We start from the raw sequence: 26385 nt of genomic DNA on the forward strand, positions 1-26385 counted from the left end.
CAGGAGGTAGCAGCAACAGAGCTATGCAGCAGCAACTGTACAATAGAAGCTTCAAGAAGAGACTGAGGAGCATTTACTCAGAGGAAGGATGACATCAGCTGTCTTGAGAGCAGAAGTTTTATCCATTTGTTTTAATAATTTAAGTAAAATGCATCCAACTCACTTCTAACACAAACAAAAATTGGATAGAATTAGGGAAATGGAATGCTGAAGAGGCTCTGAATGACAAAGCATCTTCCTCAGTAGTTCTCCCTAGGAGACAATGGTAGGAATAAAGATGGAACAGGTCACAGTGAAGCTGGTTATCTGTGATGAGGCAGCCCACTACCGCAAACAGATATGAAAAAGAATCAGGAGAAATAGCCCACTAAAGCAACAATGCTTGAGACATTAACAAAAGAGACAAATGAAGTCCTAGCTGGACTGCTGAACCACACCTACAAGATCGGTACTGGCTCCTCGTTCTAGGGTCTCTTCCTCCCCTCTAACAATGGCAGGTTTCTGAAATCTCTACTTTCACCAGCCCGAACAGAAATGTGTGATACAAAATCAGGTATTAACCGAGTTTAACAAACTATAGGGTCTGGCAAAAATTTTCTTTGTGCTTCATACCACCATTACTGCAACGGAGCTCTCCCCCCCCCCACCACCCTTTCTGCACATTCGCCGCAACCTATTGTATCAGAAAACACACTGAGAACTTATAAAACTGTCATTTTACTTGTGATACTTTCCTGTATCACTGTCTTAAGAAACAGACAAATGAACAAGGAGTCAAATCAGCCCATCGTTGGACAATAACGAGGCTGAGCACTCCGGTTACCCATACAGTTTTCCTTTATTGAAGTAGATGTATGCGCATGAAAAGCTTGTCTCCTGAAAAATTCTCCAGCCAAGAGAAAAAGTCTCACCGCCCAAAGTTAGACACAAAGACACGGCTGCGCTCCCTCTCGGGCAGTCTCCTCTACCGAGGAGGAGGAAGAAAACGCCCTGAATCCCGCCTGTTTGGTTTGGCGGCGGGGAACAGGGGTGTGCGGGGAGCGGCAGCAGCTCTACGGCCCCAGCCCAGCCCCACCCATCGCCGGCCGCCCCGCAGCCCCAGCCCATCCCCATCCACCGCCACCCCTCTCACAGCCCCAGCCCATCTCCATGCACGGCCGGCCGCATCGCGGCCCCAGCCCATCTCCATGTACGGCCGGCCGCCCCGCAGCCCCAGCTCAGCCTGATCCACCGGCCGGCGACGCCGCGGCCGCCCTTTGTCCGCTCCGGGCTGCCATAGGGACCGCAGTGCGGACTGCGCCACGCCCACCCGCCGGTGTCTCCGGGCAGACGGCGCGGCGGGGGCCGCTGCGCCCCAGCCCTGCCGAGCGGGGAGCTCGCCCGGCGGGCCACCGCCCGGCTCTCGGCGCGGGCGCCTGCGGGGCCCGGCCTGCAGCCGCTACTCCGCGGCGCCCGCACCCCGCCGGGGCAGGATGGGCAGCGGGGACAGGGGGACGGGGGGGGGCAGGGCGGAGAGGGTGCTGCGGAGGGACCCTCGTGGAATAAAGGGAGTGCGCCTGAAACCTGGCGCCCGGTCGTGCGCCCGTGCCCTGCACAGGGGGGTGTGGCGGGGGTGAGCCCCGAGGAGGGGGCAGGCGCCGGCGGGGGGATGCCGCGGAGCTGGATGCGGCGTCCGCGCTGCCCGCCGCCTCACCTCGCTCGATGTTGGCGATGGCCCGCCGCAGGTGCTCCTCGGTCACGAGCTCGCCGATGACCACCAGCAGGTAGAACTTGCTGTCCAGGAAGCGGTGGGAGAGGCTGGGCGAAGTGGGGTTGGGGATGCTGCAGGAGGGCTCCGACTCCGCTTCCACCACGACGGTGGCCATCGCGGCCACCCCGCTCCGCCCGGCGGCTCCGGGGCGCTGAGAGGAGAAGGGTCGCTCGCCAGCGGCTCCAAAGGCGTCGGGAAGGGAATGAGGGCGGGCGGGGAGGCGGCGGCGCTTTTATACGGAGACGGTGCAGGGTAGGGACCTGAGGAGGAGGAGGAAGGGGGGGAGTCGGCGCATCCCCGCGCCGCCGCCGCCGCGTTTCCAGCATCCACAGCTGATGTCATCTGCGGCAAATCCTCCCCGCGGCGGCCCCCGGAAGCAGGAAGGACGCAGGGGGCGAACAACGCCCCGAGGGCGATCGCCACGGCCCCGGCGGCGGGACCCATCGGGCCGCACCGCTGTGGCTCGTCCCGCGCCCCTCTTGTCTGAGGCGTACTCCGGACGGGCCCGGCAGCCTCGGGGTCTGTCCCTGGTGCTCGGAGCTCCCCAGAGCCCACCTGGGGTGTCAGCCCTAGGCACGGCGGTGGGGAGCGCAGGGGATGCACCAGCAGACCTCGGGAAAAGCCGGCATCGCTGCTCTGGCTGCACCCTCGGCGCCGACGGATGAAAAGGCGGTTCCACTGGCGGGTCCCATCTCCCGCTGTAGCTCTGCAGCAAAATTTGAGCTGTGCTTTCCCACACATAACCAGCAATCTTAAATATTCTGCTGCGGTTTTTCTCATTTTAAAGTAGCTCACTTCAAGATACTTCAAGCATCGCCTTTCTGCACGTATTCAAGGCCCGTGGATACATGGCTTAGACTAGAAAAACACTGTGATTTTGGACAAGGCGCTGAAACCCATACTCTTAAGGCTCCAAAAGTTCAAAGGCTTTGAGTAACTAATTTTGATCAGGCTCAAGCAAGTCCAGGCAACAATGGTATTGTAAAACATCTGCAATTACAAAGTGAAGGTTTCATTCCTCTCCAGATAAAAGTTAGGCATCTGGTCCCCATTGCACTCTGAGACACACTGGAGAGATAAACCACCTCCCAAAAGTGTTTAATCCTGTCCTGAAATGGGATAGAGCTGTCAGATAAATCAGCCTCTCTGAGATGTTCCTCTTACTATGCTGACAGAAGCAAGAGTTACACCAAGCAGCTTGTTTATACAGCTAGAGCAACGTAGAAGAAACATTTGTGTGACCTAGGAAAGGGTATAAACTTTTATAGCCCAGTTTTTAAGATAACCTTAGATCCCTGACTGGAAAGACACTTGATCTGTGTGTAGCTTCTTCCAGCACTGACTGCTCAAATTCAGTGGCTGCTGCTCAGAAACAGTCCTCTTTTCTTGGAATATATATTTTTCCCCAGAGCACGTTGGACTCATCCTAATTAACATTCATTGCAGGTTGTTGCTAATAAATTATTTGCCTTACTTGCTTAGAGGCATCCACAAAGATTGAAACACCATTGTTGTAGGTGCTGATCCATGACATTATGATTTGCCAATCTGCCATAGCACCTAGTTTGGTTTTTGTAATACAAATAGTTCCTCTGCATAAATACAGCATTGAGAGCTTTGGCTAGAGATATGATATGGTTGGATGTTGTGTCCAAAGTAGACTGGTTTTCAGAGTTGCTGTTAGTCTGAGTACAGCAGAGTGCAGGCAAGCATTTTTATGGCCATGTCAGGTGCCTGGGATCACACAGTAGTGAAAAACAACGGTGCTCACCCTTCGATAGAGCTAACACTACCAACAGTACAAATCCAACAGTGTAGATGCAGCAGTATGAGCAGCAGCTCTTCTAAACTTTGCCAGGTATTAATGGGTACAGAGTGCTGGTCTTTAGGCACCCCTCTTTTTGTGAACCCAACTGTGTCTTTGGTATTTCCTTGCTGATCCTGGCAGTTTCCATGGGGTAGTATGGATGCCTACCTAGAATTAATGTTCACTCCCTTGTGGCCCTGTCCTTTATGACCCACACTCCAAAATCTATTCTAATTATAGATACCATCAAGACTCGCCACATGGTACCTGCTGGAGAAAGCCAGCTTCTGGCTTCTCCCACTGCAGTATCTAAGTTTGGGATATGCCTTTATTTAAAAAGTCAGCAGGAGGGGCTAGTAAGTGGAGCATGGAATGGGTTTGCCAAGAGGACTTGCTAACTGCAGCTTAGACTGGTAGTGCTTCCTGGTCATAAAGGTGAAAAAATAACTTGCCTCACAAGCTCAGCAAGTTAAATGCATTGGTCTCAGTACACAAAATGCTTTATGTGTGCTTTTTGGGACTTTCTTGTTTTAAGAGAAAGTGCAGACATTAATAACTGGAAAAATGCCTGTGACTTTGCAAAGCAAGAGGTAAAGAGAATGTACTGTATTGAAGAAGAAAATGCTTACGTATAAGTAGGTGATACAGATGTGTATGGTGCCTGCTGAGGTAGTCTTCTACTTTATATTACACTGTAAAATAATATACTAGAACTTGTTATGATAAAATATGAACTGTTACAGTCAAACTGTGTTGTGATGGGAGATGTGTCACACACTAAAACCCTAAGGTCAAGAGGCTGCCTTTGGAAGAAAATGGTCATGGGCTAGACTCTTCAATGGATGCAGACCTCTGCCCTCATCTAAGTAAACATATGTGTCTTCATCTCAAGGAGAAGTTAGACAAGAAAGGGTACTTTAACCTCCTGGATGTGTGTCTGAGAAAGCTGCGGGTTCCCAGCTCTGTGGTCAGTGTTCATGCTGTGACTTGCCCTGTCGCTCTCTCACTGGGGTAGTTTTGTTTGTCATCATCTTTCCCTGTCTGGAAACCCATTTATGTTTTGCAATATGGAGTATATCAAGAGATCTGCCGCTGGGTGAAATGTGGAGATGTGCCGATTAGAGCTGACTCAGTGTCATGTGACCCTCACTGATTAAAGACGATACAAACTTTCTAGCTGCAACTCCATCACAGAGAGATGTCACTTCATTGGAAGAAACAGAAAAACTCATGTGGACTATGGAATATGCCTTGCTGTATTAAAGAGAGAATGAATGATACCTGCTGCTGTCTGATTTTCGTTTGCTTTGTTTTGGCTTAATTCCTTTCAGTATCAGATTAGCGTCCCCCATTTGAACATAGAGCTGTATTTCTCTTGCAGCATTGACCTCAGCCCATTGCTCTATCCTGTCCAGGTCCCTTTGAAGAATCTTCCTGCCCTCAAGCACATCTATGTTCTCACCCAGCTTCAGCATATAACCCTGACTCCAGAAGAGCAAAAGTGACATCCTGCAGCTGTAATGCGATTAGTCAGAAGCACCTTACGTCCCTACAGGAACCTGTCCATGTGGTTCATAAAGACAGCCTTTCCTCATTTTTTTTGCACGGGGAAGCATCCTCATGCCTAACATCCTCAAGCTGGCACTGCTAAAGTAGATTCTCTGGCACCCGTGATACAGGGAAGGCCAGGAACATGAGAGAACTGCATCTGATTGAGCAGCTGGGGACTTGGACTCTGGGAGAAACTCTTTGGGAGTGAAAATATTTACTTTACTTTTTAAGATGGCAAGCTCCATGTTTAACTACATGCAAAAGAAAATTACTTATCTGATGTACATTTCAAGTATTTTAAATTACATTACTTCAATCTTAATGACTACTTTCTAAACAGCAAAAGAAAGGCTTTATTTGCTGATGGTGAAATATGCATTTTGGTCAGTATTTTGGCTGTTTCCCATTCCTGCCAATTTCCCTATAAAAAAAAAAAGGGAGTTAAATATTTAAATATTAAAAAGTCACGTAAATTAAAAATAATGTTTTCTCTCACTTCAACTCTTGAAGTTGGAGCAAAATAATAAAATAATATTTTATTTTAGTTCCCAGTGGACAAAGTTGTTTGTTTGATTTTTTTTTATTCAGAGCAATTTTCTTCTTTTTGTTCAGTGGAAAAGGAAATTAGAAGTAAAAAAAAAAGGGGAGATGTTTGTCATGGTTCAAGCTGAGCCGGCAACAAAGCCCCACACAACCACTTACTCTCCCTCCCCACACCTCCCGTAGGATGGGGAGGGGAAGCAGAAAAGAAAATCAAAACTCATGGATTAAGATAAAAACAAGTGTAATAATTAAAATAAAATATAACAACAGTAAAAAGAATAAAATATAATAATAGTAATTGAGAAAAACAATACCCAGCTGCACAATGCAGTTGTTCACCAGCCACTGACCAATGCCCAAGCAGCAATGCACTCCTCCTGGCCAACTCCCGCCAGTTTATATACTGGGCATGATGTCCTAGGGAATGGAATAGCTCTTTGGCCTATCCAGGTCGGCTGTCTTGGCCATGTTCTCTCCCAACATCATGTGCACACACTGGCCTTCCCCTACTCCCCACCACCACCCCAAATTCACTCACTAGCCAGGCAGGGTGAGAAGCAGAAACAGCTTTGATGCTGTGAAAATCACTGCTCAAGAGTAACCAAAACATCCCTCTGTTACCAGCATTCTCTTCAACAAGAAGCCAAAACATAGAAATATAGTCCTGTAGCAGCTACCAGGAAGAAAATTAACTCTATCCTATCTGAAACCAGGACAATACTTTATTTAACTTCAGTGAGAATAAAATGAAAAAATTGAAAAAAAGGATTTTCCTCTTGACAATTACAAAAAAAACTGGTTAGAAGTTAATGGTTTTGAATAAACTTATTCTGAAATTTGCTGTGAAAAACCACATAGCTTCACATGAAAATAAAATAATTGCTCCTCTACTGCTGGAGTGAAAATTGAGCAGTTTTAGGTAGTTAGATCCTGTTTGCTAAATAGGATCACATTTAAGACTCAGAGTTAAATGATAATAAAAATATTGGAAGCAATGATACTCATTGTACCACAAAGCTAGATGTGTAATTAAAACATCAGAAAAATAATGGTAAGACAATGTGAATTGGCAGTAGTTTTGAGCTTCTTTTGGGTAGTTTTGACTTCTAAAGAATAGGGAGTAGAATAGTCTGTTCATATGGGATATAGTTTGTGTTTCAGAAGGTGAGTTTTGCAGGTTTTTTATTTTTCTTGAAGGACTGCAAGTTACAGTACTACATTTGGCTTCTAGGGACAAGATACGATTTATCTCCTACCACACCAACCTGAGGAGTCCTGCAGTCCAGAGGCTCAACATACGCTTCCTTTCAAGCCAATTTGAGAGCTCCCTCTTGACTTAAGAGTGGGATGTGTCAGGCCACAGGTTTTAAATGACCATATACACACCATCATCAGGTTAATTTGTGGGGCAGCTGGAAGCTGAGAGTTCCCTCAAGGTGGTTCTGGCTGCCATGACACCTGTGTTGATGCTGGCCACAGGCTGCTTGAAACCTGTCTTCCCTGGGAGCACAGCCTGTCAGTGGCACTGCTGGAAGGCCATTAGCTGCCTTGTGTGCCAGATGTTAATCTTGTAAAAGACTGCTAGCATGGAGGATAAAAATATCTAAGGGTTCTCAATCACATACTGTTCCAAACTAGCTGATTGAGTGGCAAAAGCAAGTGGAGCTGCTTTGGAGTAAAGGATGTGGTTTTTTGTTTCCCCCCTAGGCTGCATCATCTAAAGCTACTTCTTGAGAACCCAGCAGCAAGTAGATATTTTACATTATATCCTCATCTACCTTTAAGATATGCCTTGAAATTGTGGAATGACAGAGTGGTTTGGGTTGGATGGAACCTTAAAGATCATCTAGTTTCAACACCCCTGCCACAGGCAGAGACACCTTTTGCTAGACAAGGTTGTTCAGAGTACCACCTAATTTTCTGTTGAACACTTCCAAGGATGGGGAATCCCCTCATAAATACTTTGCAGAGATTGCCTAGCACTGATTGTTCTGTAGAATTTAAAACTGATTATTATTTTACAAGGGTCCATTCTCATGTTGTTTTGAGCACACTGCAATAGAAAGGACATGTTGTTACTGTGTAATGAATAGGAAACAAGAAACACAGGCTAGTATTATTTCATAGAGTGTGCTGACAGGCTTCCGAACTGGAAACTAGGGAATTTCTGGATCTGCCTACTGCAGAGGTCCAACAAACCACAGTCCTGCACTGGAAACATACCAGCTCCTCAAGGTCACAACTATCTCACACATTTCATAGCTGTAAACAGAATAGTTCATCATTTTGCACCTCTCCTGGTTTTGTCTGGGATAGTTTGTTTTCTTCCCAGTAGCTGGAAGAGGGCTATGTTTCTGATTTAGTGTGAGCATAATGTTGTTAACACACTGATGTTTTAGTTGTTGCTGGGTAACACTTACTCAGAGCCAAGGATTTTTCAGTTTCCTGTGCTTTGACAGTGAGGAGGCATACAAGAAGCTGGGATGGAGCTTGGCAAGGAGAGCTGGCCTCATCTAGCAAAGGGATGTTCCATACTATAAAACATCACACTCACGTCAACTTATATCACAATTTTTTGAGCATGCAAGCTACATTCCTGCAAGGGTCTTGATGGGGCCTTTCATTCTAACTCTTTCAGAGACTCTGAAGTTCACCTAAGTATGTGTAGTAAGTTACAGTGAAATGTGTCCTTATTCCCATGAGAATAATTTACGACTCTGATATTGTGACTCTGACAGGTTTATCATTCTACTAATGTATTTTTTAGTTTTACTGCCTTAATAACCTATTTCTTTACCCATTCCAACTACAACAAAAACTCATAAATTTGTATAGAACTTGATTATCTTACAGGATAAACAGTAGGAGTGGTTGACTTCATTTTACATATTTCTCAAAACAAATTCCAGAGTTTTTCATACAGACCAATTGCAATACTGACAATATGATTCCTTTCCACCTTCCTGCACTTTCTGTTGTGACTTAAGAGCAACATTACTATTGGTACAATTTTGCAGCATTGTTTTGGCTTTTTTTTAGGCTTCCCTTTGGTTTCTGTCAAACATTTTTCTGTCTCCCCCATGCACTCCAATAGGGTGATACAAGGTAAAGATGATTTAAGAGTGTTTTTCCTCTGATCTCTTATTTTTTTCTACTTTTATCTACTGTTTAATAAGTCATTCCTAGTCATCTGTATTTTGCAGTAGGTTTGGATGTTCTGACCAAGGGTCACACTGCAGAATTCAGCAAATAGCCTGGGCGGAGAATGTGCAGCAGGGCTATATGGAGAGAGCAGCAAGCTGAGCATTTTACTAAAGGGTCCCTATTTTGGGAGTGGGCAGAGCCCACTACCACTGTATGTTCTGATATACAGTGAGTCACTGCCAATGTTTGCTTTGCACCCATGGGGATCTCTACTGGTTCCACCATGGCAGTGTTCTGAGTCTATGTGGAGCTGGAACCACGCCATGGAACAGGCAGGGATCTGCCTGTTTTGTCCCAAAGCATTGTCCAGATTTTTATCAGTGTCTCATTTTCCAAATGTTACATGATAACTTCTTTGGGTAATTCTAGAGTGCTGCTGTATTTCTGAAATACAGAGAAGTTTTATTCTTCATTACTTGCACAGGCAGTAGAGTAATAATGTTGGAGCTGTTGCTGAAAAGTATGTTTTTCAATACAAAAATACAGATCCATATCCAAGCAGATTTCAAAATGCAGCATTATTTTAATATTCTTTTCCAAATATTCCATTAATTTTTATCCAAGATAGTTTGAATGCTTCTTTGGCTGTGGCTTTTTTTCCCACAACTTCTCTTTATGCTGGTTCCAACTACTTTTTGAATTCCAAATTTAAAAGATCACAGTTTAGTCTTCAGAACTCAAGGAAGGCATGATTCTTATTAGCCAGATCTGATGTATTTTATTGCAGGCACTCTGCATACACATTCTTGAGGTAACAGCTATTACATCATAATTATGTGCTACAATAATATGTATTTGTGTATATCATGTACATGATACAGGTAAAAACTCTTTCTTCTCCTAGTAGCTCTACAACTACAAATTTTACATACAGGAATATTTTTTCCAGCACTGAAATACTGCTGTTTCTGGGATAATACACAGTATGTTGCCATTGCATTCAGTTTTGTGAAAAGACGAGAGCAAATGTATCCTTTGCAAGCAAAATCATGGAATTATGTCACAAAGGCTCTGGATTTTAGCAACACATAGTCAGAGCTGTTTTTTCACATTTCTTTGCAAAAATCCCAGTTCTGCAAATCATAATATGTAAACTTTGTAAGAAGAAGTAGATTTACTAATAAATGGATGCAACAGTGTTATTTATTTGAACATCCTTAACCACAAGCACCACATGCTTTCTCTGGAGGATTTACACCAGGTGAGTTCAGACGCAGTGGCTTTTGTAACCATTGAGAAAAAGCATCCAAACAATTCCTTACGACACCTGGGCCATATTTTTTTTTTTGTTATATTCCTACATTCATATGTTCTGTTTTTAACAGCATTAAAGTCATTGTAGATGATTCATTCAATGAGAAGTTTTGCTTATCTCTGGGTAAGTCTGATTACCTGTTTGTTTTCCATCATCTCGAAGCTGTAGGCTCAGGCTTCCAGTTTGACCACAGCATTTTCCTTGGGTTCAATTAATGGCTCAATCTGATTTCATATTAACAAACCCAGTGGAGCATATAAAGCAGCTGTCTATGGCCACATTTCTAGGAAACTAAATCAGGACCATGATAGAAAGACCAATAAAACCATATATAGAAGAAAACCGCTAAAATCACCTTATGGTGCAAAGTACTGAGAATCACAGAATCTTAAGGGTTGGAAGGGACCTCGAAAGATCATCTAGTCCAACCCCTCTGCCAGAAAACTCACGAATAGAAGAAGAAAAAATTGGGAGACAAAGTACAAAGGACATTGGTGAAGCCAAAACAAAATGGGAAAAGAGCAATTGTCTCCCTCAGTAGTGTCCTCTGAAGTCTAGTTTTTGGTTTTGTGCTCCAAGTAGGATGATGGTTGATGATAAGATTTTTTTGCACTTGTTTTCTTAGAAACTTGAGTTCAGTGGGTAGTATGCCAGCCTGTCTCTGAAGTGCATTCCTGACTGGCAAAGCCTGCGTTCTGCTAGCATGCAGTATAGAAAAGGGGAAAACATCAAGGGCTGTGAATTATTTTTAAGAGGGAAAATTTCTGACTGAGAACAACATGAAATCAAGAAAGAAATTAATTTTAGCTGATGAAGATGCCCCATATAATATGCGACTTTCTGTAAAAATATCTATTTGTACCTGCCTTCAGTCTGTAGGCAGTTGGGGAAAAGTAGAGTAAGAGCAAAGAGGTTGCTTCGCAAGAGGGCCATGGCACTGTCAACTTAATTTGGAAAGTAATTATGTAAATAAAGGATGGGCAGCTGTAGGAAGAGATTTGGGCAGATGTAGTAGGAATCCTGATCACTTCTCTTCTGATGCATTCTGCTTGGGAGAATCAGTGTCCCAGATGTGCAATGGGAATTCATCATCTGGGGACAAATGGTGAAGAGGGTTGATTTTGGCACAATTCCTCTTCAATCTCAACATTGCAAAATCCAAGGCATTGCGTGAAAGGTAAGTCAAGGTGGGCACTGGCAAAAAGAGCTACTTCATCCACTCAGAAAAGCAAAATGATTTCTTGCAGCAACGGTTGTCTGTGTTCCCTAAGGAGGAGAGCAGCAGCCATGCACTCAGCACCTCTGATGTCTCCTGACTCTCAGCATATATATCTGCAATAGCTTTCATTTTCTCCTCTGAGCATTTAGGCAAAGTGACTGATACTGACTGTGCTTACCAATTGCTTCCAGGAATTTAAGACTGAGCAAACAACTCCTCATGATTTTTATATCCAATTTCACCCTTTATCAAAAGAATAGACTGTCCCGTGGAGGTGCAGGTTACCACAGTGAGAATTTAAACCTATTGACAATAGACTAGATTTTCTGAGTTGCCTTCTACAGCTCCTGAGAGGTTATCTGAAGATTGCTATGTACCTACAGACCACACTAAACCTCCTGCTGTAATTAACAGGACTGTTTGTCCATAGCAGGGGCACAGCATCACATCACAGGATTGCTATACAATATGATGCTCTTCAACTTCTTTTCAAGCAGTTGCCAACATGCTCTGGCTCCAACTCCAGAAGTTAATGGGAAGCTCTCATGAGTAAGCATTTTCCAGACCGAGTACACTATGATGTCTCTGAACTCTATGCCTCTGAGGAGAAATTTCTCAAGACTTCTTGCAGACCCCTACCTCATTCTGTCCCTGCATTGTGCAACTGGTGTCTTGTCTTGTCCATCCCTGTTGCACCAGCAGCAAGTGCACAAGGACTAATCAGGGACATCTAATTTACATCCAGCTTGGTTTTGCCTTGATCTCTGACCAGGGGTGGCCACTGAAATTTTCATTACATAAGAATTGTTTTCCAGTGGCTTCTAGACAAATTTCCATTTAAAAGCTTTTCTTAGGACTTTGGTTTCTTTTGCTATTCATTTTTTTGGGGTTTTTTTATGAGCATGAGCAGGAAAATACACACCAGAATCTAATAAACACTGAAAGCCAAGCTGGGTTATTTTGAGTTGGTGCATCTACAGTGACATTTTGTACTGAGAATTTAATTAACAATTCTTTTGATGACAAATAAACCAGAATAAAACCAAGCCCATCTTCCAAGAACCGAATTTGTTCTCTACCGGTAATGGAAAAAAATTAATAAAATATTATTGTAATGTGGATAGCAAGCTTAGGTAATTCTGAACAAATGAGTGAAGCCTGCCTTTACATTTGTCACATAGATATATTTATAATAAATCACATATTTTACTTTTACTCTTCTCCTGCTTTCTCATTTATAAACTGCAGATTTGCATGGTTTTGGAAAGCTGTTCAAAATTATAGAAGAAAAGCTAGATACAAGTTCCTAGAGAACAGCAAAACCAAGAGGTATTTCTTCCTTTAATTTTTGTTTACATTTTGTTTCAATCTGTTTGATTTCCTACATGTATGTTTTGCCTTTAATAAATTTGCTACTGCTGTTACTCAGTTGTTTTGCTGTTTTGTTTTTTTTTTTTTTTTTACTTGAAGCGTGTATGCTCTTGATATCATTGATTCAAAAAGCAGAGAGATGTCACTGTGCAAAGGAGTGACAAGGGAGGATGATTGCTTTCCTTTTGCTTTTCATTTTGGTATTTCCTTGCTAAAGGGGTCTCCTCATCTACTCTCCAGATACATTTTAAGCATGCTGTGATAATACTAATAAAGGGAGTTCATTGTATCAGTTTATCATTCCCAGAGACTTTAAGATCCAGGTACACTGAAGAAAAATCTACTGTTAGAGGTTGTGGGTTTTTTTCCTCTTGGAAAAAAATATGAGACTGAAAAGTTTACTGTGTTTGGGTTATAGCATATCCAGTACAATATAGTAGCATAGCTCTCTTTGTGATATGATGTCTCAGTATAACCTCTTTAAGCAGTACGCCCAGTTTGCTGAAATTCTGGAAGCTGATAACAATAATTAAGCAATAAGGCATGACAAATCATATTTCATTGTGCAATCCCAGAATACCTAGGTGAGCTTTTAGGCACACAGCCAACTGCTTTGAACCACCTGGAAGAATTATTTTTACACATATTGTGGATAGGGAATGAGCTGATTTGCTTGCAGCTATGCAGTTACCCCATCCTAATCACCCTGGTAGGAGCTCATCTGCTCAGTAACTAGACTGATATTGACTTAAGTAATAATGACCAGGAGTGAACATTGTTTCTGGTTTAATGGCTGCTGGGCATAAACACATGGCCCAAACCATAACAATAGGGCCTTAGTTCACAGGCTAGGCCCTGAAATGCTGCTGTGGGTGTTACTATAAGCTGAGAGTGACTGCAGGTGTTTCAGGTTTGGAGGAAGGGTCAGAAAAAGACAGCATCTTTGGGTAAGTTTAAGATATGCCTGAGGAATGAGGGGTGTGTGAACCACATGATTTAAACGTGTGTTCCACATTTCATAGCGGCAATGACAAAGTGTAAATCGACCCAAATAACTTCTCGTCTTCTTTTTTGAGATACGTAATATTTTTGCATTCAAGTGTCTTAACATATCCTAGAAAGTTGTATTTTCAGAAAATGGAATATCCTCAACAAGGACACTTCATCATCCAACATTTAATCAAATATTGCCTTGATTTTCAAATTTGTTTGTGCAATTTTCTAAGCCTTAACTCACACTGAGTCTAATAATCTGGGACATAATGAAGTTCCTGCAAAAATCTCAGTTGTTTTAATAGGATGAGAATTGGTTGTATTTTACAGCTTCAGGATACTAGCAGGTTAAAATTTGTAATACTTCTCTAGTCCAGACCACAATAACTGCATCTTTAGTCTTCATTGCAGCCTTAATAACATAATGCCCTGTCCTTGTGCATTACTACCTATAACACATACATGTGCATTGGATCATAATTGCATCAGGTTTTCCCAATGAAACCCATTACAATTTCAGTTTGAAAACTGGGCCATGAAGATTTAAACTAGCCACGCTCTCCAAGAAAGACACCAAACTTGGGTTTCTAGGTTAGGAGGAAAACCTGTCTGCTCCCTGTTCCATCAGGAGAGGATGAGAAGTTGTTCAGAGCAAGAGCCTAACTACCTGGGGTGCTGTGAGCAGCACTTTGCAGGAGTTTTCCTTTTCCTCTGCTCATTGCAGTGGGGACTGAGGATGCTGCATCTTTGCTGTCAGGACACTAATTCAGATGCCTGAAAAATTACCTGGGGTACCTTAAGCTTATAGTGCCAAAATTTTGTAGTGTATGAAAGTGTCTGAGTTACTATTTTTGAATAAAGGCTAAAGTAGTTTTGGGTGCTCAGCTGATGACGATTCATTGATTCTTAGAAGATACTGAATATATACCATCACTGTGTAAAGGAAGTACAGCTTAAGTGAATGAATGCTTTGTCACTTGTTCAGTGGTCTCATTGTTGAGTTTCATCTAAACTTCATTGTCCAAATAAGAAGGTAGTTAACAAAATGACTGGAGATAAACCTCTTGGTTTTGCTTCTTGAAATAGTCACTGACTACGAAGATGCCCTGAGAGAAGAAACATTGATTTATACTTTAGATGAAAGAAAGCTCATTTACATCGCTTTTTTCCTCTGTGCCCATGACATGTTGGTAGATGCTGACCCATAACCTCATCTAATAATATTGATTTGGGTTTGTTCGCACCAAATATCACCTGCTTCTCTAGCAACACACACAGGTCGCAGTCGTTTTGCAATCCAGGTCATTCTATAAAAGGTTTCTCTTCTATCAAATAACTTTCACTGGAATCAAACCTGAAATTTAATGAAATAGTGGAAGGTACCTTAAATGTGTAAAAAGTGACTGTACAATTCATTACTACATTCATACCTCTTCAATAAAAAATCTTTCTGTAGGACATACCAGCACTACAGTTTAGTACTTCCTGTTTTAAAGGTGAGATGTGCACCACCACTCTGTTGTCATTAATGGTGCACAGGGCAACCAGAGTAACAACTTAAGTCTCATTTGCAGTTGGGGAGGTCAGGGAGTTGAACTGAAATCTGAAAGAGCTCCTTTGCCCTCCACCTTGTAAGGTGAGAAAGACAAGCCTTCTAACTCTGGTCTCAGATGTAACTGTCTACAGTGAATATATACTGAGCAGTATGCAAATTTTCAAAAATCTTTGTCTTGGAGCAAGAAAGGCAAAGTTAGTTCAGTTCCAGAACAGATTATCCCATGCATTTTTACTTTCTCAATGAAAAAACCTTGAACGGACTTCACTAAGCTTTCAGCATTCTCCAGATCTGTACAATGAACTGGTGAGTCACAATACAAAATCATTAATTGTGTGGGTGCTTACAAGTTCTGCCCAATAAGGTGTTCGATGGACAATTGATTTTCTATTCTTATTAAGTCAAGCGCTCATAAGCACTTTTGCCTTGAGTGCTGTCTCTGGAACATCATTTTGTACTATTTCTATGCTTCAGCATGCAAATTTAGTAAATATATTAACACAAAATTCACATAAAAATAACACAAAAGGCACCAGTTAGAAATGAGGTTTATTTTCTTGAAATATATTTCCAACTGAAGTTGGAATGGAGATGTTTTATGAATTAACAGTGTTCATGGTTAGTGAAACAGCTGCAGTTCAGTTTGTTCTGCTCTCTACAATGTTATCGCTTCAGAAAACCCATGATGCTCTTTTCCCATTTTTATGATAAGTGCTAAATGACACTGGTGATCATCCTTACCCAGGAGGCCTGACTGGGTCTGGTATTGACGTTATTCGTTTTGTGAATCTGTGGCTGTTGGTGAATATAATAGGTTCCTTAAAACAATGTACTGATCAACCTGATGATAGGAACAGGGCAGGATATAAAAGAAGAAGAAGGACTCTAGACAAACTGTCTGATTCCTGAAAGAACTTCCAAACAACTCTTGCAAATTAGTCACTTTTTACATAGCAAAGTTTTGCTTTGGTAGTTTTCTGCTCCTTCCCCTGCAGTTCACCACCTACTCCCTGAACTATACAGGAGATCAAGCCAAGCCCTTTGGATCAGCTGTTCACCTTTGAATAAATGCACAAGAGTTTGTGGGAAGGTCTTTCATCCTCATCACATCATTTTTCTTCATTATTTCTACCCTGAGAATCCTGCTGGCTAGTCATAGAATCATAGAATCATAGAATCATAGAATCATAGAATCATAGAATCATAGAATCATAGAATCATAGAATCATAGAATCATAGAATCATAGAATGGTAGGGGTTGGAAGGGACCTTTAGAGATCATCTAGTCCAATCCCCTGCAGAAGCAGGTTCACCTAGATCAGGTCACATAGGAACATGTCCAAGTGGGTCTTGAAGACCTCCAAGGAAGGAGACTCCACAACCAGTCTGGGCAGCCTGTGCCACTGGTCCCTCACCCTCACAGTGAAATAGTTTTTTCTTATGTTTAAGTGGAACTTTTTGTGTTCCAGCTTCATCCCATTACCCCTTGTCCTGTTGCTAGATGTAATAGAAAAAAGGGATGCCCCAAACTCCTGACACCCACCCTTTAGATATTTATAAATGTTAATAAGATCACCCCTCAATCTCCTCTTCTCCAGACTAAACAGGTCCGGTTCATGCAGCCTTTCCTCATATGAAAGATGTTCCATACCCCTGATCATCTTGGTGGCCCTGCACTGGACTCTCTCCAGCACTTCCCTGTCCCTCTTGAGCTGAGGAGCCCAGAACTGGACACAGGACTCCGGATGAGGCCTCATCAGGGTAGAGTAGAGGGGGAGAAGAACCTCCCTTGACCTGCTGGTCACACTCTTCTTGATGCATCCCAGGATGCCATTGGCCTTCTTGGCCATCAGAGCACAGTACTGGCTCATAGTTAGTTTATTGTCAACCAGCACTCTCAGGTCTGTCTCTGCAGAGCTGCTCTCCAAACAGGTCAATCCCCAGCCTGTATTGGTGCATGGGGTTGTTCCTCCACAGGTACAGGACTCTGTACTTGTCCTTGTTGAACCTCATGAGGTTCCTCTCTGCCCAACTCTCAAGCCGGTCAAGATCTCACTGAATGGCAGCACAGCCTTCTGGGGAATCAGCCAGTCCTCCCAGGACTGTTACAGAAGTGTTAGAGGCTTGGGGCAGAGTGACTGGAAAATTGCCCAGAGGAAAAAGACCTGGGGATGTTGGTTAACAAGTGCCTGAACATGAGCCATTAGTGTGCCCAGGTGGCATCCTGGCTTGTATAAACAGTAGTATGGTCAGCGGGACCAAGGAAGTGATTGCCTCCCCTGTACTTGGCACTGGTGAGGCTGCATCTCAAATAGACTCAACAATCTTAAAGACCTTTCCCAACCTAAACATATGATTCTGTAATTCTGTGATTCTAAGACAATTCCCAGATAAAATGTAAAGAAACATAAAATTCTATTCATTGCACAATTCTCTGTAGCTGATGTTCAGAGCAACTTTTGAAACTTCCCAAATCCCAACAAGTTATTGGTCACATATTCAACCCAAGCATTGCAACATCTTTGTGGTTTTCTTCCATTTGGTGTAAATGTCCCTGATGTTTAACCCATAATATGAGAAAATACGAAGGTACTTAGTTGCTGACTGAAGCCCTGGTCTTCCAACATACTCTCTCCATACTTGACCATGTATCCTGTTTGCATGGTCAGTGAGGATCAAGCAGGAAAACCCAATAGTCACTGACCAGCATCTGCACGATCATGGCTGAGAAAGGAACATCAGTGAACAAGGGAACAGATTTATGTCCATGGAGTTTGTGTGCCTACAGTGTTTTGGGACTCTGACTCAACTGTTTTCAATATATTAATAAGAAATTCCTGTTTCAATAAGAAAGTTAAAATATTCTCTTTTTTTCACTGATTCTAAACTTTTGTGTACTTTACTATTATGGCTTTCTATTTCTAAACATACATAAAATCCATAAAATATACACTTTTCAGCAACTTCAGTCCTCAGAAAACACACTATGAAAGCTGGAAAGGTTTTTAAAATTTGTTACTTAAAAGCAGCCCACATACAAGCCCACATCAAAAATATGCTTTACAAATATGAAGTTAAATGAAGCTTAAATAGAGTAATACATTGATTCCATCTTTAGGGCCAGAAATGCTAATCTTTTAGTTCACTGTTACAGCTATATACAGTATTTGATATGCATAAACATTACAGCAGTATTTTATGTGTAAGATTTATTGACTTGCTTTTCCACCAAGTCACTTTTTTTTTTTTTTAGAAGAAATGTACTGTCTGAAAAACAAGCTCACTACTTGCTTTAAATTTTCCTTCTCATATGATCAATCCCTTCTACTTCTACTCGTCTACTTGTAGAGCTGCACATGGGATAGATAGCAGGTTTCAGCTCAAGGAAGTGAGTATGCAAACAATCTAGTTGCAGATGTGTTACTGTACTCAGAAGAGCATTAGATAAAGAATTTGTCTTAAGGTAAGCACACTTACTGTGTTAGGAATGAGTTCTGTCCTCTCACCTCAGATCAAGAGATTTTTTAAAAAACATGAAGAGAATTTAAAAGATAAAGTTTTAAAGTTAATTGGATTTGTTTGGTTTGAGGTTATTTTTAATCTACCTTTGAAACTCACAGATCTTGTTTCTAAGCTTTTCTCAAAAAACATGTAAGCTATAACCTGGTTTTATATGAAAGCAGCCTCATATTCACAGAATTTTAGGAGCATTTTCCTTTACAAGATGCTAAATATTCTAAGAAGGATGTTTTCAGCCCTTGTGGATGTCTTTTGCCTTCTTTATTTCAATCCCACTGCAATAAGCCTGGCTTTCCCTCACTATGTTTTCTGTGGTATGGCCACCTCAAAAGGCCTATTAAATCTAGCTGAGTGTTACACATACAACTGAGCAAGAAACAGCCATGGGCTCACCACAGTTCACTGCCAAACAGTGTGTAATAACATTTTACTGCCTTTCTCTGAAACAAGGGCTGTACTTTATCTCTTTCTACTCTGACACTAATGCTCATATTATGAGCAAGACCTAATTGTGTCTTTGACATCACCCACCCTCTCAAACTTAATTGAAACATATCCATATATCCAGAAGTCACAAGAAGGAGGAAGCAGGGAAGCCGACAGGCAAACAGTGTGATGACACCAGCCCCATGCTCTTTGAAACCCAGATGGAAACACCTCCCAAATTCTACAAATCTCTGCAATTTCCTGTAGCACTGGAGGGAATTCATTACATGCAATGGTCTTCTGATTGCCAGCAGATCACTTTAGGTGGCTGTCTAACAATGGCTTGGTCTTGCACATGCCTTGGTCAGGTGGATCACAACAGAGGGACCAGATGGGGACAGAAGATGCCATTCGATTTTTTACCTGTGACCATATGGTCTGTTGGCTTGCTTGTATTGTATCTGACGTAGCACTTAGTAAAACAATTAACCTGGAAAAAAAAATCAAAAAAACAAACCCAAAACAAACAAAAAAACCAGCATAACTGTGGTCAGTGATTAGACTGCAGTAAAAATAGTTAAGATCTGCAGGCAAAGAGTTGTGAGCCCATATACAGGTTGGGGGAGTATACTATTATTCTATCTTGTAAAGAAAGAAAAATCAATCAATCTTGTGAAGAAAAAATCAAACAGAGCTGACATTCTTGTGCTTTGGGAAATCAGGAACCTGCACAATTTCTATATAATGATTAATATGGAGAGTGTCTGAATGTATATTTACATGTCATATAAGTCCTCCATCTTTGAGAAAACACTTCACAAAAGGCTTTTGCCAGACTTTTTTTGTGCAAGTTCCTGACTGCATTGAAAGGACAAGTGGCACAGGGCATTGTCTCTATAGTAACACTGTCACCAGAGGCTTGAATACTGTGTTTCCAAGAGCAAAGCTGCACAAGATAAGTGGAGCTATCACAGCTCTCCTTTTCTTAGCTTTGGCTCTGCCCTGAATAGCTATGCTGCCTCTTGCTTCCTGGCAGCTTAGAAGAAATGCAGCCTGTGACTATACTACTGCCAGCCCAACCTGCATTCTCCTTGTTATCAAAGCATTCAGCACAACGTGTAACACTAGAGAGCACAAACACAGCAACATCCCTGCTTTAAGTTTTAACTTGCTATTGTAAGCTCAAGGGAAAGTGCCATCCATGAAATTTTGCACAAAGCATAAATGGGGAGTGGAAGTGAAGAGAAGAGAAGACAAGCGAAGATTTTCTGACTGTACTACTCTCCTTGCTGGTGTGATGGACTCAAAAGCTGGGTTAAAACCAGAGCTCTGCAGATGGCTGCACAAGACAAGTGCAATCTGTACCACCAGACTCTGAAGAAACTTCCAGTTTGATTGCTCAGTAGCAAGTTACTCTAAAAGGTACTATACTCTCAACAACTGCTGCCAAATGTGTTCCCTCTCTGGAAGTTTCGGGCTTTTAACACTAGGACCCCATCCAACGGGAGGTGCAGCAGTGATGATAAAGCAAAGATTACATTCAGCAAGATGGAGAGTAGTCTGCTTAATGCAGACAGGGAAGGTTGCTTGTCTTGAATAACAGTGTCTCTTTCTGTTTGCTTTTTTCACATTTTATCTGGACCAGCAAAATGAGGGACCTTGAGGCTTCTCACATGTACCTTCCCATGAAAATAGGTTAGTATTGCATTCTAGCATCAGTCTTGTACAAAACAAGGGAATACATCCCAATATTTTCATGCTTTGCCTCTTAAAACTATGTCAATATTTTCACTGCTTTCTGCTGTAGTGCTTTCAGTCCTCAGTCTTCATTAGCCCTAGCTCTTATCTGAAGGCAATGCTGGAGGATGGTTGAACTCCCTCATACAGCACAGGGAGTTGTGCCAGGACAGATTGCAAGGAGAGTGATACAGCACAAGTCAGCTCCCTCCTTCTCTCCTCAAGATAGAAACTGTGCTTTAGAAAAAACAAGCCAATAGGCATGCTCAGTAACCACCCAGTGTCTGCTGATTACTGACAGCATCCATTTACAGCCTGAAAGGTGAAAAAAAGAAGTCAAGCTTCAGTCTTTTTCTGAGGTACAATTGAGTGAATCACTGTTTTTGCAGTCTTGAAAAATATAAATAGTTGATGAACTACACATTACCATTGTCTATTGGCCCCTTTTCCTGTGCTATATTTATTGTGCAGCAACCAGCCTAAAATCTGTCTCCACACAAAGATCACATATCCACCCCTGTTAAATGAGCTATTAAGGTGAATGCATTCAGGTGAATCCAAGATGATAAATTCCTTATATACTATACCTTGAATGAAAGAAGACTTTACCATTACTTATAGATTTTATTCTGCAAGAGCCAATTTCTTCAGCCCTTTCTCTTGGATTTTTTTTTAATGTCATCATTTTCAGTGATGGTAATTGAATTCACTGTCAGTAAAAAGCTTTGAGAAGTGCTACAACAGTGGTAAACCTTACCACCTCCACCACAGTTTTGAAGGTATCTGAGATTAGGTAAATAGCCCCCCAGGTTACTTATGAACATATCGCAATGTCAAGCTGGCAAAATAAGAGGTAAAGGGTAATGTTAAGGAGAAAATTGCCAAGAAGTGTGAGAACACAGATATCACGCTCAGAGCAACGGAGAAATCTTAAAAGCAAACTGAAATTTTGAATCAAGACTAATGATTAACAAATTAAAACAAACTTTAAAAATAATTTTTTCTTCAGTATTTTTAAAATTTAATGTAGTTTTCTAAAGCAGAACTTGGCCAAAGGTCGAGGAGCTTATAGCTCCCACATAGTCACTAGCAAACACAAGTATTTTCTGTTTATTTCAACACAGGAGAAAAATCAAAGCAATCATAACAACAGGTCATCATAAAAAGAGACTCGCCTGGTAATTCAAACTATGAGGTTTTTGACAAAGAACATTCACAGAGCCTGATAGTAAGTTTTATTCCATGTTTGTTCTACAGCTAGAATAATTCTCACAGTTTATACCACCACTTCACTGAAAATAGTTGACTTTCAGCAGTCCTTAGTTGCATTAGGAATCCCAGCTTAATGCTGTTATGTCGTTCCATGAATCACAGTACTAGGTATTTTCACACCTCATGCATGGCTTTAGCCTGAATGGCTTTGTTTAGATTATTGCAGTTTAGCACAGAAAGAATCATTATAACATCTCCTTGACAAAGCACAGCCTATACGATGCATACAACAGTATCTTCACTTTTGGCACATGGAACGGTCCCAAGACAGAAGACAAACCTTGCTCTGTACCTAAAGAGACGTTGCAGATCTTCAATATTGCATGGCTTCATATGCTATTAAGCAGCAATAAAGAATATTCCACCTGAAGTGCTGGATTACATGCAACACACCAAAAGGTTAACAAGCCTCAAATCTATGGACTCACAAAATAAATCAGTATATAAAACCCCCATCCTCTTCACCTAGGAATATTCCATCTGTTTGGGCCAAATATGTTTCCTTGGTAATGCTCCTGGAACTTCTTAAATTTAAGGGATAATCAAAGGCCAAATTCTGCCAAAATGAACAGGAGAATAAGAACAGACATAAAGTAAGAGCCATACAGACTTTTTTTGGGCATTATGAAGGCCACTTTCATCTTCCCAAAAGAATTAATAATATCTTTAAACTCTGAACTCTCATCTGGGATTGTTTCAGTTACTGAGTCTTATTTTTTCCTAATCAAAGCAGAGCAGCCAGTTTGATGGAACAACTTCTGGCTGAGAATCAACTTTAGTAAAATAAGAATTTTGAGTTTCTGAAACAGTTCTTGCAGGCTTGGATAAGTGTAACTGTAGATGAGGACCAGAGCTATTCCCAGGTCCATTAGCGAAAATAAGAGCAATGCCATAGTGATCAATGGAATTATTTTGCTTCAGATGAAAATTATTTGGCAGGGACATTGCAAATGGATATGAACTGAAATGTGACATGATGAGATAAATGACCAGAATGGATTCTATATTGTATTAAATCCATGTTTGTGCCCACTTGTTTTCCACCACGGTACTCAATGTGTAGCTTTATAATCTTTTGCCCAAGCACAATATTTGGTAATTGGAACACATGATATCCAGAAAAGCGATTCAATAATTTATCTCTCATTGCTGACATGTGAAACTGGAAAATACATGGAGTCGTAGAATTGTAGAATCAGTAAGATTGGAAGAAATTTTTAAGATCATATATGAGCACTGCTACCTCCACCACTAAACTATGTCCCTAAGCGCCACATCTACATATCTTTTAAATATTTCCAGGCATAGCCACTGCAGTATTTCCCTGCACAACCTGTTGACAGGCTTAATAGACCTTTTGGAAAACAAATTTTTCATAATATCCAATCTAAAACTCCACTGGCGCAACTTGAGGCCATTTCCTCTTGTGCTATCACTTGTTACTTGGGAAAAGAGATCCACACTCACCTCACTACAACCTCCTTTTAGGTAGTTGTAGAGAGTGATTGTGTCACCCCTCAGTCTCCTCCAGACGAAACACCTTCAGTTCCCTCAGCTACTCATCATCTGACCTGTGCTCCAAGATCCTTTACAAGCTTTGTTGCCTTCCAACATCTCAGTGTCTTTCTTGTAGTGAATTCTTGAACTGAACAAAATATTTGAGGTGCAGCCTCACCAGTGCCAAATACAGGGAGAAAATTACTGCCCTGCTCCTGCTGGCCACACTAGTGTTTAGACAAGCCAGGATGTCGTTGGTCTTCTTGGCCACTTGGGCACACTGCTGGCTCATGTTCAGGCAGCTGTCTGAACAGAACCTCACAGAACCTCATGAGCTGGAAGTGATTTCAAAAGATCACCTAGTCCAATCCCTGATCAGTGCAGGACCACTTAGAGTAGGTCACACAGGAACTAATCCAAGTGGGTTTTCAATGTCCCCAGAGAAGGAGATTCCACAAGCCATCTGGGCAGCCCATTCCAGTGCTCCAACACCCTCACAGTGAAGAGGTTATTCCCTGAATTTCTTTGGAACCTCTTATGTTACGGCTTGTACCCATTGCCCCTTGTCCTATCATTGGACATCATTGAGAACAGTCTGGCTCCATCTTCCTGACACCTGCCATTTACATATTTGTAAACGTTAATGAGATCACCCCTCAGTCTCCACTTCTCCAAGCTGAAGAGCTGCAGCTTTCTTCGTCATCTTGGTGGCCCTGCACTGAACTCTCTCCAGCAGCTCCCTGTCCTTCTTGAACTGAGGGGCCCAGAACGGGACACAATATTCCGGATGTGGTCTCATGAGAACAAAGTAGAGGGGGAGGAGAACCTCTCTTGACCTACTCACCACCCCCCTTCTAATACACTCAAGACGACATTGCCCTTCTTGGGCACAAGGGCACATTACTCATGGTCATCCTGCTGTCCACCGGGACCATCAGGTCCCTTTCCGCTACACTACTCTCTAAGAGTTCATTCCCCAACCTGTATTGGTACATGGGGTTCTTCTTTCCCAGATGCAAGACTCTACACTCGCCCTTGTTGAACTTCATTAGGTTTCTCTCTGTCCAACTCTCCAGCCTGCCCAGGTCTCATTGACCACAGCCTGCTGGTATGTCAGCCAATCCCCCCAGTTTAGTATCATCAGCAAACTTGCTGACAGTGCCCTCTGTTCCCTCAGCAAGGTCATTAATGAATAAATTGAATGGTACTGGTCCCAGCACTGACCCCTGAGGGACTCCACTAGATAGAGGCCTCCAACTAGTCCCTGCCCCATTGACACCACTCTCTGCCTTCTGTCCTTCAACCATTTAACAATCCACCTCACAACCTGATCATCCAGCCCACACTTTCTCAGTTTGGCTGTGAGGATGTTGTGGGAGATGGTGTCAAATGCTTTACTGAAATCCAGATAAACCACATCCACTGCACTACCACCATCTATCCACCTGGTTACATCTTCATAAAAGGCTATCAGGTTGGTCAAACATGACTTCCCCTTGGTAAAACCACATTGACTATTCCCAATGACACTCTTGTTCTTTAAATGCCTGGAGATAGTGCCCAGGATAAGTTGTTCCATCACCTTCCCAGGGATGGAGGTGAGGCTGACTGATCTGTAGTTACCTAGGTCCTCCTTCTTGCCCTTTTTGAAGACTGGAGGGACATTTGCTTTCCTCCAGCCCTCAGGCACCTCTCCTGTTCTCCACGACTTACTGAAGATGATGGAGAGTGGTTTAGCAATGACTTCCACCAGCTCCCTCAGCACTTGTGGGGGCATCCCATCAGGGCCCAGGGATTTATGCACATCCAGATTGCTCAACTGATCCTTAACCCAGTCCTCATCAACCGAACAAAACTCATCCTTTAACCTGACTTCCTCTGGAGCCTGGGGCTCCCGAGGACAGTTTCCAGCAGTATAGAGAGAGGCAAAGAAGCCATTCACTAACTCTGCCTTCTCTGTATCCTCTGTCATGAGGGCACCTGCCCCATTTAACAGTGGGCCTACATTGCCTCTCGTGTTAAGTTTTATCTGCAATGTATTTGAAGAAGTCCTTTTTGTTGTCCTTGACCTCCCTTGCAAGGCACAACTCCAACGAGGCTTTAGCTTTCCTAATTGCCTCTCTACATTCTCTGACGACAGTCTTATATTCATCCCAAGTGGCCATCCCTTCCTTCCATGACCTAGACTCTCTTCTTCCCCTTGAGTTTGCCTAACAGTTCCCTTTTTAACCATGCAGGTCTCCTGTCTCCTTTGCTACCTGCAGGGATGCTCTGATCCTGAGCCTGGAAAAAGTGGTCTTTGAATAGATACCAACCATCCTGGGCCCCTTTACTTTCTAGTACCTTCTAGTGCCCTGTCCCATGTTATTTCCTCTAGCAATTGCTTGAAAAGGCCAAAGTTGGCCCTGCTAAAGCCCAGGGTTACAATCTTGATTGATATTCTGTTCCTACTGCACAAGATCCTGAATTCCACCACATCATGGTTGCTGCAGCCAAGGTTGCCCTCAGCCTTCACTACTCCAACCAGACCCTGCTTGTTTGTGAGTAGAAGGTCCAGTAGTGCTCCTCTCCTAGTTGTCACATCCAACACTTGTATCAAAAAGTTACCATCTATGCACTGAAGGAACCTCCTGGACTGTAAGCGGCTAGCTGTGTAGGCCTTCCAGCAGATGTCTGAGTAATTGAA

The 26385-nt window shown here is 42.4% G+C and overlaps 1 protein-coding gene across 1 annotated transcript in view; it reads right to left on the bottom strand.

Annotated features, from left to right (window-relative positions):
• The window catches only part of MAP1B (microtubule associated protein 1B), a 75576-nt gene extending 73624 nt beyond the window's left edge, over positions 1 to 1952 (bottom strand). The window contains exon 1 of the mRNA XM_062018801.1: positions 1694 to 1952. Coding sequence (XP_061874785.1) covers positions 1694 to 1865 — 172 coding nt within the window. The 5' untranslated portion in view covers positions 1866 to 1952. The remainder of the gene's footprint in view (positions 1 to 1693) is intronic.
• Positions 1953 to 26385: the final 24433 nt, after the last annotated feature.

This window comes from Colius striatus, chromosome Z (genome assembly GCF_028858725.1).
Source record: "Colius striatus isolate bColStr4 chromosome Z, bColStr4.1.hap1, whole genome shotgun sequence".
NCBI lineage: Eukaryota > Metazoa > Chordata > Aves > Coliiformes > Coliidae > Colius > Colius striatus.